The 16,247-nt window shown below is 47.0% G+C and overlaps 1 protein-coding gene across 1 annotated transcript in view; it reads right to left on the reverse strand.

Moving 5' to 3' along the window:
* CDKL4 (cyclin dependent kinase like 4) overlaps nt 1-16,247 on the reverse strand; it is a 46,069-nt gene that overhangs the window by 21,662 nt on the left and 8,160 nt on the right. Inside the window, exons 3-4 of the mRNA XM_004711124.2 lie at nt 10,483-10,555; nt 2,071-2,161 (exon numbers count right to left, since the gene is read on the reverse strand). Coding sequence (XP_004711181.1) covers nt 2,071-2,161; nt 10,483-10,555 — 164 coding nt within the window. The remainder of the gene's footprint in view (nt 1-2,070; nt 2,162-10,482; nt 10,556-16,247) is intronic.

A 16,247-nucleotide genomic window follows, 5' to 3' on the forward strand; every position in this document is an offset into this window, starting at 1 on the left:
ATGCATCAGGACAATTATTTCCTGTTTATTAGCTGCCGCTCCTCTGAATTGTCTGTTAACATCTTGCCCTTATTCCTACGCAGAGGCTTAGTGGTTTTCTTAGTAATTTGCATGAACGCTTCCATATCAAATGACTAATTATCCATTAAAATATTCTCTTGATTACAGGCTATGAAATTTTACTATCTCTGTGTCTTACCTTTTCATTTACTCACTCAAAATGTATTTTAGAGAGGCTTCATGTTTTTGTAGTTGTCTATTGAGCCACTCAATGGCTTTACTTGTGAGCCACGTTTGCCTGTCTTGTTATAAATGACCAACAGCGAGCCCAGCAATAATCCAAACCAGTATTCATAATGGAATGAACTGGGCCCAGTGTTGCTGCATTTTTAGCCAAGCCTAACCTCCGTGACTAGGTGTAGTCAATTTCCACAGATAGCATCCTGAGGTGACAGAGCCTACAGGGTTATCTAAGCTGTAATCTACAGTGAAGGAGGAGCCCTCATTCGATCCCACCACCCCTCGGAGAGGAAAGATCTGGTGAGCTTCTCCTATGAAGATGCTCAAGTCTGTCTCCCAAGGAGACTGAGTGGGGTCCAACCACCCACCTTTCGGTGGGTTAGCAGCCAAGAGTTTACTGGGCACGTCATGGGACTCCTGTCTTACACTATAGCTGTTTGTTACAAATATCATGGCAAAACATATGATTGAAATGAACAATGGATTCACCAATTGAGTGACTTTCGTTAGGGTTCAGGCAATGAAAATTTCTAAAGCAGATCACTCAAATTGGGAGCTCAGTTTTTTCAAGATTCTCATTCAGAGAATGACTGTTTACTATAGGAAGATGCAGCCAGAATCCATACTCATGGGAATTGTTAATACATTTGTAATTTTATAAGCACTGTCACTTTAAAAGGGCTTTGCAGCACATGAACAACCCCCCCCCCCTTCCCGGTAATATTTATGAGGTCATTTTTATATAAAATGTTCCTTTTATGTTCTTAATCTTTGTACTAGTAGGTGTCCGTAGGCTTTTCCACATCTTTTCCATGACCACTTTGGGTATTTTTGCAGTACAAAGTAGATTTCCAGGAAAACAAATGTATTCCTCTTATAGGAAGCTGCTTCTTGATCTGTCTTCCAGTAAGGCCTTCTCTTAAATTCTTGGACAGTCAAGGAACATACTGTATACAGAGGTTAGCTTCCGCACACACCCCCACCTCCCCCCGCCCTCGTAAACCTTTTCCTATGGCACTGAGCACTGCTCTCCCTTTGGGGGCCACCTAACATTTCATGCCAAGGTGAAACAAAACAAAGCCTCTGCCAAGGAGGCAGACAGCTTCCACTTTCTCTCCTGGAGCAGCCGGTGGGGTTTCACCTTAATTTCCTGTTGGCAGCCTAATGCTTCACCCAGTGCGACACCAGGGCTGCTTTCATACTGCGATGTACCTTGTCTGCTCAACTGTCTGCTCTGCCTGTATGCCTCTTTCCAGCCCCTATCGAAGGGGGGCGGTTATCATTAAGATCTTCTACCAAGAGGAAGAGAGGTGACGTCTCAGTCTATTGGTTTGGGGTTTTGCTCGGTTCTTCCAAGTGCATAGTTATGCCACCTGTGCTGGGGTTACATTGGGACACTGATAGCGGACACCCCCATACTGCAATGTGTCTTCTAATACTGTGTTTCCCACTGGAAAGTTCTAGATTAGGGGAGAAGTGATTTTGTCGGCCCCCCTTCCGCCTTGGCTCCTCCCTCCCTGGGATGTGATGTCCCCTCTTAGTACTGTCTCTGAATCCTCTAATTGTCAATTTCCCCCACCCCAGTCTAATTGGCTCCATGAAGCTTTTCAACCTCTCACCCGCATGGTCCCCTCCCTCCGGGAGCTCTGGTGCTTTAGTATCTTATTGCCAATCATCTGGATTATTCTCTGCTGCTTCTACTTCAGTGGAGAAATGTGTAAAGAGCAGCAAGGCGTCAGAGTTCTTTTCTCCGTTAGAGTAGAAATTCCAGCGGTATCCCTCCGTACGCATCTGAATTGGACAGAGTTCAAGGGAAAAGCCCTTACTTACCCAGGATTCGTGCGAACCCGAAGTCACAGATCTTAGTGATTCCTTGCTTTGTTATCAGGATATTTTCAGGTTTTACATCTCGGTGAATGCACTGCAAGATAATTTTAATTATTTCTCTGGATGAGGAAAAAAAAGATAATGCTTAATAAACACCAGCTATTAATTTTAAATAATGGATAAGCAGTCTGTGCGATAAATTGACCAATATAGGTTTCCTTCGGTTTTCTGAAAAGAATTGGTTGGCACTCTAGCACCTACAAATCCCGTTCTACACCACAAGGAAAAACACCAAAATGTTGCTAGATGAGTGAAGAAGTTACCACTATAACAATCGGACATGAAAACTTTGTTGTTGTTAATCAAAGAAGGGAACACAATACGATTATTTCTTCCTTTTGGTTTTTTTTAACCTGGTCTCTTCCTGAAACTGTTCTAAGAGGCAAAACCCTAAATGAGACTAGATCCATTGTTGCCTCTTTTAAAAAGAACTGCTATCACGCAAGAGCTGCAGTTCAGGTGGGGTACAGGGTGCAGAGTTGAGAAGCTAGAGAAAGATTTGAATGACCAAAAGTAAAACTGGCGGTGAGAGCGATCATGATGTGACATCGAAATCAGGACCCTTTCAAGTGGGGAAGCGGGGCTCTTCATGAGGACCACGGTGCATCAGGCACAGACCAGGCGAGCTAAGTAAGTGGGAATGGAGCTACTCCAGAGAGTGTGAACCCTGCAGATGTCCTAATAAGGCGCTAGCCTGCAATGGTGAAACCACAGCTTCCTGAGCCGGCCACGCAGCAAGGCACTGTGGGGTTCCTCCAGAGGCTGCTGGCTTATCCCAGAGAGGCTCCTGTTATCTCTTACGCAGAACACACATGATGTGCTGGAACCTTGTAATTACCCAGCGGCGCAGGAGTTCCGGGCAGGCCCGGAGAGGCCGAGGGCCCTGGAGGCAGCAAGCTATGAGGGCGCCTCCAGAAACCAGCCTTCCAGGGGGCAGGAAGCCCTGAGAGAAAGCCACCACTCAGATGCTACTCTAGAGAACGTTCTAGTTCACCCCAAAGAGAAGCCAAAACCCCAGGCTGACTGTAATAGCTCGGCCCTCAAGTATAGCTCTGTGCTTTTCCAAGAACCTTCACTCACATGGTTTCTTTCTCGAAACAGCCCTTGTGCTGGGAGGCAGCCTGGCAGGGTCTGCAGGCTAAAGTCAAATGGTGGCCCACTTCCCTGCTGTCCTTCCCGCCCCAACGCCCAGTCCCTTCAAGGGCCCAACCCCCGGGAAAAATCCGAAAACAAGGGTCCTTGTTTCTACAACAGCGATCTAAGGAGCAGATCAAAGTCTAAAGCCATCCTCGGTCACCAAAGCGGCACTGACAGCTGATAGCTGCTCCCAGTTAGCTTTCATTTCAATTGTGGAGTTACTGTTTTATCATGTGTACAACTGACCAGCTCATGGGAAAACTTCCTAGGACCCTGAAAGTCCTATTGTTTAAAAAAAAATCCTCGTTGACTATAAACCAATATAGCGTTGATAGATCTTAAGGCACTTGGGTGGACTCCCTAGGTCCTACTCCATTAACCACTCTGTGATTTAACTGGGATAGAGGGATGCCCCTCTAGTGGCATCACATTTCTATGATTTGTGGACTGTTGTTAGTCTATAAATTGTTAGTCTCGGAAACCCACCGGGGCAGCTCTCTGTCCCATAGTGTTGCCATGAGTCGGCATAGACTGGATGCCAGCAAGAATGAGTTGTGTTACTGAGAACTAAGCAAATGAACTTACATGTATCTCCTGCCCTAAGGGGATCCCTGGTAGCATAGTGGTTACACATGGGGCTGCAATCTGCAAGGTCCACAGTTTGAACCCATCAGTCACTCTGTGGGAAAGACAGGGCTCTCTACCTTGGTTAGGGTCTTGGAAGCTCATCAGGGGAGTTCTCCCCTGCCCTAGAGGGCTGCTAGGAGTGGGCATCGATTCAACGGCAGCAGGTTTTACTGGCCTATGTTAACGTATTTTGACTGTAGTGTACAGGTATGTCAAGTTTACAGAAACTTTTTTCCAACTAAAATATACAAAGGTAAATGAAGTTTGATCTATTCCAAAGAAATAAAAAGTTTTATTGGTTATTGGTGTCATTATAGGTGAGAGAAATGACTGGTCTGAACACGGATGGACGTGTTCTAACATTGGATTGTGGTACTGGCTGAACAACTCTAAAGCTAAAAAATATTGACGTGGAAACTTAAAATGGAAGCACTTGATGGTATTTAAGCTTCAATTGCATTGTGGAGAGAGAGAGAGAGGTTACTGACAATGTTACTGGCACACAGGGCATGGTATTGAGGATGGTCGATCCTTGGACATGCTGCAGTCATTTTGTCCCCTGCAAAGCCATGTTCAGTGTCAACGCTCAGTGGCCAGTTTATTTCCCACCAGAGATCAAGAAACACGCAGGCCACTGTAACAGAAGGCTTTTCATCAACTTGGGTTTGATAAACAGCTTTCAACAAACACTGGCTCGGGTGACTGTGGCTAAGGGGCAGTCTCTTCTTTATTGGTTCAGAGCCAGCAAGAAGGTATCTCTGGAATTTTAACCTGGACACTCTGTTTCCATCATCCCCGTGACCTTCCGCATCAGAAATACCTTTGTCGGTAACTGTCTGAACAATAGTTTCCATTATCTGATAAGGTGCTCCTCTTTGAGCTTCAGGGAGGGATATTCACATAGCAACCCGGAGAACTTCCTGACAAACAAAACTTTAAAATCAACAAGACGATGCTGGGTTTTGCAACTTGAGGCTCGTATCTCCGACATCGTTGCAGTCTCCTCATTTTTGAGATAAAGTTGTTTTTCTCTTCACAACACAGGTGAGGACCCCACAGATCACCTGGCCGCAGCACTCCGGTGTAATTATAGGGTAGGAAAGTGGATGAGCTGAGTAGGTTATTTTCCATCAGTCCCAAGCTGTTCAAAATGTAAGGTGGGCACAAATCGCCGGGGTATCTTGTTGAAATGCAGACCCAGGTTCTGCAGGGCTGGGATCGACCGGACAGTCTGCATTTCTAACGAGCTCCCAGGTAACCTCTGGGCAACCACACTCTGAGTAAGGCCCGAAGACTCCAAATCTGGTGCCGCCGAGTCTTCAGCATGACCCCAGAGGGCAGGGTAGAACGGACAGAAAGTCTGTCCCCGCCCTTGCCCACAGAGCGGCAGTTGAGTGCGGTCACCACTGTACTTTGAATCGCAAGGCCTTAACCCCTTGCTACTTTGACCTTCGCCGTCTTGGCGAGCGAGGCTCATGACTGTGGAGGTCACAAAGTGCACTTGAGCCACGGATTGGGAAGGAGACTCGCCAGCAGGACCGCGGAGTCTGCTTGCCTTTTCTGTCCTTTGAGCGTATCGTGAGGTTTCTTTTAAAAGTCAGGGGTGCATGAAGGTCTGGGATGCATTCTCATAGCTTCTACCTGGCTCAGATTTTTGTTCTTGGCATGTCCTTTTTGCTGATAAGGTCCAAGAGGAAGGTGGACACACAGACTACGAGAACATGAGATGGTCAGGGTTCAGAAGTTATGTCCATCACGGGAGAGAGGAGTGTGAACGATGGCCCGTCTTTAATGGAAGTCCTGGGGCAGAGAGTGGGTCACGAGTGGGCTGCCAAACCAAACTCTGAAGCCGCCAGTCCTCCGCAGGAGACAAAGGCGGCTGTGTGCTCTTGTAAAACCGTAATGTCTTGGAGCCCCACAGGGGTGTTCCACTCTGGCCTACGTGGTCACCGAGTTGGGATCAACTGGACGGCAGTGAGGTTTGGGGGTTTGGAATAACAAAGGTCACAAATGATCAATGAGATAATTTTTCAGGACTTCATGTTTCATGCTTTTAAAGCTCAAGATACAAAATGGCCATTCTAAACAGGGAGATGATGGCAGCTGCCCTCAACTGTGAGGGTCGGTCTGTCAACCAGTGAGGCACAGCCACCCGATAGGTAGGTTGATGGACTGACTGACTGACTCATTCTTTCATCTGGTTACTCAGTGTTACCGACCATCGAAGCTGGGAGGAAATCCACGGGGGTACTGTCCGAGAGACACACGGAAATTAGCCACCAATTTATTGGAGCGTATAAGCTAGCCTGCAGTGAGGTGCCTCGTACCTAGGGGTAAAGTGCAAACCCTTAAAGTCAGCAGTGTTTTTCTAACGGATCATTTTAACTAATGGATCTGGATTTTTATTTTTATTTTTTTATTTTTTTGATCTGGATGTTTTTTTAAAGAGGGAAACTGTGGCACAGAATCTCAATGTTTTACAGAAACCAGACTTCCTGGACCCACCGAGGCTGGGATAATCCCAGAATCTGAGATAATTTTTAATCCTTGAATCAAAACTACCCCACGAAGCTAACTTTAAACATTTAGCTAAACTAGTAAAGAATATTTGCCCTGAACAATGCACTCTTTTTTTTTGGAGAGGGTAGGGGTAGTGGTGGTACAGTGCTTTTTATTGTGGTTTGGGTAACAGTTTACATAGCGTGATTCATTTTTTCACTCAGCGACTCACATTTTGTTTCAGGAAATTGCTTACAATCCTCTCAACGAAGCAGCAGTTTTCCCACCTCCTCCCATTCACCCATCTTTTCGGCCCCCTGCTGACTTCTGACCTTTGTTTGGGGACAGGTTTAGTCCAGATGTCAATTATTATTTTCATTCGTTCTAGAATTCCTTCCGTTATTTCCTTTTCCAAAAAAAAAAAAGTTTTATTGATGCATAATTCACCTATCTTACGATTCAATAGTTCAAACATATTGAAAGAATCATGCGGTCAGCACCACAATCCCTTTTAGGACCTTTTCTCCTTGCTTGTCCTCCCTAGCTCTCCATCTCCCCTCAACCCCCCCTGCCCATCACCTCCAGAAAATATTAATCCAGTCTCTCTAGATTTCCCTATCCTGGATTTCACATAAAGAGAAGCATACAAAAAGAAATCTCAACAATAAAATGAAAAAGAAAAAAAAAACTCAGTTGAAATCGGAAAAGAATGAAAAACTAGAACAAATTTAAAATGGATCAAAAGGGAAGGCAGAGGATAAGGGGTTAATTTTCCCCTATCTGCATCTGCATTAGTCCACTTTCCTGTGACCTCTGTCACAGACCTAGGCTGTTCGCATCCCTGGTCAATGGTCAGAGGGGTTTCCTGGTGGCTCGGTCCACGTAGCGATCCTGCAAATGGAGGATGGGCTTCCAGAGTCATCCATAGCCTTAGAGCAGTGCCCTCTTCTGAGGGATGATCTAACTAAGGTTAAACTGGCAATAAGAGCTCTAAAAGAGAGACGCTTACCCGACAGAGAATCTAAGGTACGTGGTGATAGAACAGGGGTAGAGATCGCGAGAACAGCAGCACAAGGTGAAGCATGGAGACAATGTTGAATGAGTATGTTTTGTGATGTATAGTTTCACCCAAAAAAGGGGGGTGGGGCGGGGCTGGGGAATCACTTTACCCAGAAAACTCCTTCGGTGAACTTCAATACTTGCCTCTAGCCTGGTGGAAATCTACAATGAGAAACTCAATTCAAGCATCATCCTTAGTTAAGTACTTGCACCATAAAGAATAGGTCTGTGTCTATATCTTGGGACTAGTATCCCTTTATAATTTATTAACAGAAAAGCTTTTGGTTTATTCTGATAATAATGTCACCCACTTTCATAAAATGAAAGAGTGTCCTCTAAACACTGAAATGCACTGCCGTGGTGAGGTGGTTTCTGTCTATGCAGTCAGCCCAGGCTCCTAGGAGAGACCCTCTGCCCAGGCGCAAACTGAACAGATTCTCATCGGCACCTGGCCTCAATGCAGTCTCCACCCGTGCACCAACTCAAAAGGTCTAGAAATATATATATTTTAAGAAGCTATTTTCATAGCAAAAGCACCCAGGAGCCAATGTTAAGAGGCTCCACTGGCCGCCTATGGGACAACATGAGCAGCAGGGAGAACAATGCGAAGGATGGGAACACATCAGATTATAAAAATCCCTGCGTTTACACTGATGTCCCACCAAAACACCTTCATTGCTCACCATTCAATGTTACTAAGACACCAACCCATCGCTCTGAATATAAATAATTTAAAAAAAAGTAAACCAAACCAAACCCCCTGTGGTTGAGTGTAGACGGATAGTAGCCCTGGAAGACAGAGCCGAATCGCCCAGATACATTCATCTCTACTGAAGCTGACTGACTTATCTTTCCACGTGGAGCAGCTGGTGATTCTGAACTGCTAACCTTTTCATTCGTAGCTGAGTGTTTTCACGACTGCACCACCAGTGCGCCTTCAACTAAAGGGGATGGGAAGAAATAAACTCACTCTATGGAGTCGATGCTGACTCCTAGCAACCCTAGCAGATGGGGTAGGAGTGCTCCTGTGAGTTTCCGAGATCACTTTTTTATCTTGTACAATAACCAGTCACCGGCAGCCCGGGATTCAGACAAGAACAGAACACACAAGATCATGACACACCACTTAACAGGATGCATCTGAATTGGGGTGCTGGCAAAGAATATTGATAGTACCATGAACAGTCAGAACAACAAATCTGTCTTGAAAGAAGTACAACCAGGGTATGCCTTGTTATCAAGAGAGACCGATCCTGCAAAGGACATACTACTTGGTTAAGAAGAGAGTCAGCAAAAGAGAGGGAGACCCTCAGTGAGGCGGACGAGCACAGTGATTGCAACCCTGGGCTCAGACAGGCCATGTTTCATTGGGTTGAACACGGGGTCTTGACAAGCTGGAACCAGCTCAATGGCACCTAGCAACAAGAGCAACAGTGTGCATGAGGGCCAGGTCTTTTAAAAAATAGAATTCTGATTAATAAATGCAAAAAGAGTAATGGAATTAGAATATCACCATACCCTAATGAAGAAATAGACATAGGCAAGAATCGTCGATGGATGCTAAAACCATCAGGCAAAATGTTGACGGATAAATTTATCATTTACATATTACTATTCTCCTGTACCCACTAATCAGTCTTCATCATCATCATAAATGAGACAACCAGACATCATCTCTCATGACATGAGGCAGCAGGAAGTATATAACACCATCCAGGAAGTATCCTCTTTATTTTTCTTCCAGGAAGTATTCTTGCCTAAAACACTGGACTTGAATATGATCAGGCCTCTAGCTACAAATACCGGTGTATGGGAGATACACAGGGAAGAACTAATTAAATCACCCATAGGCAGCAATCAGTCAAAATGATTTCTATAATAGCAGTGTTCCAAGTGTGGTTCTTGGGCCAACAGTCTCAGAATCATCTAGAGACATGTCAGGAATACAGATTCTCAGGCCTCATTTCAAGGAGCCTTGAGGGTGTAGTATTCTGCATTGGGTTGCTAACAGAGAAGCCAGCAGTTCGAAACCACCAGCCTCTCCACAAGAGAAAGCTGAGGTGGTGTGTTCTCCCTGCTCCCATGGGAGCAGTTCTGCTCTGCCCTCTTGACTCGATGGCAGTTTGTGAGACCCAGACCTCCCAAATCAGGAACTCGGGGGGTGGGAGAGAGTTCAGCTGGCTGTGTTTTTTACAAGCTCTCCAGGTGGTGCTGATGCACAGTTAGGTTTGGGAACATTCAAGGTACAGGAGAGTGTCAGGAAACTCAAGAGAAATGATAAGATAAAACCAAATGCCACAGTAGATGACAGTATTGATATCCGGAACAGAACAGAACAATGACCAGAACAAAACATACTTCATTGAGTTGATGCTGACTCATAGTGACCCTATAGGAGAGGACTGTCCCAAGACTGTAACTAACTCGACTCACGCAGAAAACCCCATCTTTCTCCCACCGAGTGGCTGGTGATTTTCAACTGCTGACCTTGTGGTTAGCAGCCCAACGTGTAACCATAACTCCACCAGGGCTCCTCCTGAAACACCATTTGAAACCAGCATAAAGGTACCAGTAGGAAGGAATCGCACTGTGGTGAAAAGAAGGTGTTCTGGTGGTGCAGTGGTTATGAGTTGGACTGCGATTCACAAAGTCAGCCGTTCAAAACGACCAGCTGCTCCTCAGGAGAAAGGGAGGCAGGACTTTCTACTCTCCAGAAGAGCTGCAGTCCCAGAAACGCACAGAGGCAGTTTGACCCTGTCCTCAGGGTCACCACGAGTAGGCAGTGAGGTTCTTCTGTGGCTAAAGGAAATATGTGTGCCACAAACCATTAACTCCCACAGATGGAGGGCTTTGATTCCCATGGACACTGGGAAAGGGTCATGAATCAGGCATCACTTCTCCGCATAGCCTGTCCCTTTCTTGGCGTCCTCCTCCTGGTTCGTGCTTCCTGTCCTGCTGGTGGGGACCCTGAGCTCGTTGGGAGACAAGGTCAGCATGAGGAAGTGCGCCCACGAGGAAGCAGACATTACTTACGTTATGTTTATGACAGAAGTCTAGAGCTTGAAGGGTTTGCCATAATACACTTTTGATCACTCCATCGGCAATGCTGAGGGGAAAGAAACAAGGAAATGAAGATTCGGAGGAGCCAGGGTGAGGGTTGGAGTCGGGGGTGATGGAAAGCATCAGACATGACCGAGGAGCATGGTAGAGAGGGGGTTCTGCAAATCTCCCTTATGTAAAATTGAGTAAGACTTGCTCTGCTCTTTTTCAGTACAACGAGGTCATTTTTCTTTGACAAATCATTCCCACCTGCGAGAACAATGTGTGTTTCACAAAGTTCATGGAAAAATGGTGCTGAGAGATAATGGAAAATTTCCATAGACTTTTGGAAGCCCCCCTTCATACATGCTTATCACAAAAATGCACACAGCATACAAAAGTTCACCCTACAGGGCAGGGTAGAACTGCCCCTGTGAGCTCCCGAGTCTCTCGTTGTTTAAGGCAGTGGAAAGCCTGCCTTTCTCCCACAGAGGTGGTTTGGAACTTTGAACCTTGCATTCAGAACAAAGCCTAACTACTAAGCCCCCCGAGCCCTATCTCTATCCTCCCACCAAACATTTGTGCATGAGTGTCCCCATCTCTCCATTGTCTTACCAACATAGGGTTTCGGCACTTTTGTATTTTTGCCAATCTGCGATTAGAATACAAAGACGGCTCATTTGGGGTTTTGTGTTATGCCATCCTTTGGGTATTTCCTGTTCATCTGCTACGTGACTTTTTTAACAGTGGCCTGCTTATTATTTTCTTAATTTTTTTGAAGACTAGACATCTTACATGTTGCAAACATTTCTCTCAGCTGGTTGTCATTCAACCTGGTGTATGGGAGTAATGTCCACCCCACTCCCCTCCCACCCACCTTTAGTTTCAAAATGACACACTCTCTACTAAATGTTCACTGTCTTTCCATTTAAAAAACTAGGAATGATGGGATATGCCAACATACCACATTAGTTGGATTTAATATTTTGTCATATCAGGATAGTTAATTCACATACTTAGATTTTTTAAAAATCACTTTATTGTGAGCTAGGTCGGCAGTATATATCTATCAGAACATAATTTTTGTACTTGAACACCTTAAAACATCAAGCCTCCCAATGGCCTGGCCTGTTCCTTTCCTGCCCCACCTTTCCCCTCTTACTTTTATATATTATGTTGTTTTCCATCCAGGTTAACACTTGTTTACCCTTAGCCTGTTGCTTCTCCTCTCTTTATCCTCCTCCCTCCCCCATCCCTGGTAAACATCAGAGTCGGTTGCTTTTGGTATGAAAACCTTTATCTCGATGATGATGCTTTTTCATAACAGGGGTCTCATACAGTATTTGTCCTGTCTTTGACTAACTTCATCCAGCATCATGTCCTCCGAAATCCATCCGAGGCCAGAAGGACTATCACGGCTCTTCAGTGGTGCACAGTATTTCCTTGTGCGCATGTACAAAAGCTGATCTGTTCTTTCACCGGGGGACATTGCGCTTGTTTCCGTCTTCTTGCTATTGTGAGGCGTGCTGCGATGCACGTCTTTGGTTTCTCGGGCTGCATACCAGGCAGTGCTGTGGCCAAGTCCTGGTATTCTGTTCCTGACGCTTTGAGGAAGAGTCATCGTGCCTTTCCGTGGTGCTTGTACAGCTTCACCGTCTCAACAGCAGTATAGGAGGCTTCCGGTCTCTGCATTTGTTGTTTTCTGCTTTTTAGAACGTTGCTATCAGTTCTAGGTGTGTCCTTATTGTTTTGGCTACCCAGCTTTTAGATCGCTGTTTGAAAACTGAACTCATCGGGTCCCACAGAACAGTAGGCTGCCTGTGGAAGTTGTGGCCCTACTGACAAGACTACCTGGGAGAGTCAGGGAGGTGCTGAGAAGCAGCAATCGATACATAGACGTTATTTTCCGATCTCGGAGCAATTTCCTGATCGGAGATAGAAGTTACGGTGGCAGGCCCTCCACACCAGTGGCTTGAGGCAGCTCGTGGGCTCTGGTGGTGGTGGTGGTGTCCACCTCAAGGCCACCCCATGTGACAGAGTACAGCGGCCCCTCGAGGGCTTTCTTGGCTGAAATCATTAGAGGCAGGTCACCAGGTCTCACTTCCACAGAGCCTCGAGGTGGATTTGAACCACCAACCTTTCATTTGGCAGTCGAGTGCATCATCCCTGCACTACCAGGGCTCCCGTGTCCTTTGACCCCCCTAGCTTAACAGGGATACAATTGTCCCCCACTTTTCCAAAGTTCCCTTTATGCCACTCCCCATTTACTAAGGCCAACATTAGTACCTTCTTTTTTTTTTGCTAACCGAAAGAAACCCAAAGAGGATTTTGGCTTTTGCAGGAAAAGGTGCAGAGGGAAATGGCTCCTCGGTTTTTGCTGTGAGTAGCTGAGAGAGGTCAGGTGTGCCCCGAGCCCCAGAGTGGCCCCTTCCTTGGGACCTGCTGTCAGTGACTGGCCCCCAAGCCGCCATACTGGTGATCGGCGCCTGTGGGAGGCCTAGTGGCCTAGTGTATGCCTGGGGCTATGATCCCATGGTCTGCAGTTTGAAACCACCAGCCAGGGCTTTTCTACTTCCGTGGAGAGTTACACTTACAGCCTCAGAAGCCCCCAGGGGCAGTTCTACCTGTCCAGTAGCGTCACTGTGACCCCACATTGACTCGATGGCAGGGGGGTTGGCTTTGGTTTGGGAAAGGTGACCTTTTCTCCCCCTCTATATTCATGACAGTTGCTTGGCTTCCTGCCATTTTGGCTTTGAAAAGTTTCACAGAACACTTCTTTAGATAGCCAGGGGAACCTGTATTCACACTGGAAAGGCGCTTAGTCCTTAGGATTGAGAGCCTTCGACGTGAAAGGGACTTCCGTTTCCTGCACGGAATTCGGATAGGGCTTTCTCCTTCTCCCCACTTCTCCCCAAACGAAGACCACCTTGCTGGAAGTTTGTGCAAGAGGCCATGGGACTGGTGTGGCAATTTTGAGTGCTCTGAGGTGAAAGGCCAGGGTTTCAAATGCTGGAAGTTTGTGCAAGAGGCCAAGGGACTGGCGTGGCCATTTTGAGTGCTCTGAGGTGAAAGGCCAGGGTTTCAAATGCCAGTGTTTGGTGTTTTGCTACCACCCCCAATTTGGTTGCCCACAGCAAGTTACCTACTTAAGCTCCAGGAGCCTGCAGCCTTCCTCTGGGGGGAGCCTGGTGTTTCACCTGTCCATTTGCTCCCAGGGCTGGGAGGCTTTCAAACCCAGAAGGGGACAGGAGATGAGATGATGAGATTAGATAGAGCCAGGCAGGCAGTGGAGCCCCGAGGCCCCTGTATAAAGGCCCCAAGAACAGCTAAGGGCCCTGGGGTTTGAAAGAACTGGGAGTGGGGGAGAGGCATTTTGGAAATCAGTGTGGCTTCAGCAGACTGAAGACCTAGGTTCCAAGGCCTGGAAGCCCGGCAGATCTTGGAAAGGAGTTGGCATGGTACTCCAAGTGCCATGGAAGCCTTTGAAGGGGCTAAAGCAGAGGGCAACACTGCCATGTGGGAACTGGACTTCTGAGAGGCACCAGTGGATGTGAAACAAAACAAACACAAACTTACTGCCACATTTATAGCAACCCTACAGGGCCGGGGAGAACTACCCCGGTGAGTTTCCGAGACGGCAACTCGATGGGAATACAAAGCCTCGCCCTTCTCCCTTGGTTTCAAACTGTTAACCTGGAGGATTGTAGCCTAACTTCAAGTGGGTAGAGGGAGATTAATTAGGAGGCTGACTTAATAATCCAGGTGAGCTTCCGTGGTTTTGATGAGGGTGGGAGTAGCGTAAAGGAGCAACACGGGTATCATTCTGGGGAGGGACTAGCAAGGGCCGTCTGTGGCTCTAGTCATGACCCAATGGAGTGCTGGCAGGACTAAGGGTCAAGACCTAGCAGACTAGCCCTCCTCACATGGACTCAGGCACCCGGAAAGTTCTGCGCTGCTCTTGTGGAAGAGACGAGCCGGGTGGCATCTCACAGGAAGTCCCCTGGCCCTGTTCGAGCCAGAATCCCTAGGTGGCTCAGATCCCAAGGCTGACTCTCGCAGAGCAAACCAACACCTACAAAGGGGCTTTAAGACATTTGTGAGAAAACCCCATGACCGTTTTATAATTCTATTTTCTTTGAACTTTTGGAAGCCTTTGTATACAAAATACCACCACCACCAAATGGCCGCTGCTGGTCTTCTAAACAGAGAATGGTTCTCAAAAAGGACACAGATTCCCACGGTGCTCAATCTAGAAAGATGGCAGCCGGCAAAGTTATTCTGTCCTAGAGAGCAGTTTTAAAGGCATTGCGAGTGAAATGATTCATTTCTTGTAGAAGTCGATTGATACTCAATGCATACATGTTGCACATGGGCAAGTGCAGAAGTGTAAACACTACCAAGGAATAGGGACAGCCTTAAAACAAGTTAGCCGGGGAATGCCACCAGAGCTGTCCCAGGAGACTGCTTGGGAGTGCTCTCCGGATCATTCAGGCTGGTCTTGAGGCCGGTCTCGGTGCCCACAGTGACGGATCAGACTGTGTACTTCTCCAGCGTCCATAGATGAGGATGTGTTGTGAATCTTCACGTCTATGACCCGTGGTTAGCATCCCATGGGCGAGAAGGTTGTCTTCGTTGCTACTGCGGCAGGGTTAGTAAGGGGTGTATCTTGACTCAATCTCTTCTGAGACACAGAGATATTAAACTAGCCAGCAATCAAACTAAGATGGGGGAAGACAGGCGCCAAGACACAAGGGGGGACCCCCAAGGAACCAGGACGCTGCACCTGAAGAGAAGGATCTCTCTCCATATAATCCTGAGGACACCTCCCTCCGGAGCCCGTCCTCTGCATTTGGATCTCTTAACCTGAGAAAATCAGTGTCTCCTTTTCAGACCCATCTGTTTCCTGTACTTCTATTACAGCAGGACTAGACCACTAAGACAGACCAGTAAGATACCCACCGCCCTTCTCCGTGCAGCTGAATATGGGAAGCGTGATTTCATTATCACGTGAGGTGAAAGGAGCCTGACTCTCTATGGCCTTTCAGGCTTGTAATCACTTCAGGACTATTCGCCTCTCCTGAGGGATCTCCTACCTCATTGCCACTCCCACGACCCCCGCGCCGCCGCGCTTTCTGTTATTTCCTGTCCACACCTGGCTGGTTGACGCCTCTGTGCCTTTGCTTTCCTTCCGCTTCTTTTCCCAGACATCCTCAAATTCAAACATCCTGGGACTTTTCAGAGCTTTATCGCTCTTCTTTGATGGCGGATAGAGGTAACCAGATGGTTCCTTCCACAAGGGGACCTCCTTACTGTGGACCCAATGTCCGGAGCAGTATCTTGGGCCGAGGAGGTGCTCAACTCACATCGGTTCTCTGAAATTTTGTACACCAGCGTCCTGCAATAAATCCCGATGGATGCAGCTGCTGCTGTGGTGAGGCGCCATCAAGCAGGCTCCGGCTCCTAGAGGCTTCGTGTACACCGGAATGAACCAGCCCCCAGGCGTGCCATCTTCTTTTTCTCTAGTTCATCAAGCATGACCCCCCCCCCCTCCAGGGACTGGTCTCTCCTGATATCAAGGCCAAAATACGTGAGGAGTCCGTGGTACTCTCCACAGTCTGCCAGCACCGCCATCCAAACACATCGATGCTTCTGCGGGCTTCCTTATCAATGTCCAACTCTCACATGCATACGACGCACTTGAATGATTATTAAAAACCGAGAGAAGTATATTTTCTTTTGAAATGAACATGAGCATACAT

Source organism: Echinops telfairi, unplaced genomic scaffold (genome assembly GCF_000313985.2).
Source record: "Echinops telfairi isolate 266 unplaced genomic scaffold, ASM31398v2 ScPeMD7_10;HRSCAF=50, whole genome shotgun sequence".
Lineage (NCBI taxonomy): Eukaryota > Metazoa > Chordata > Mammalia > Afrosoricida > Tenrecidae > Echinops > Echinops telfairi.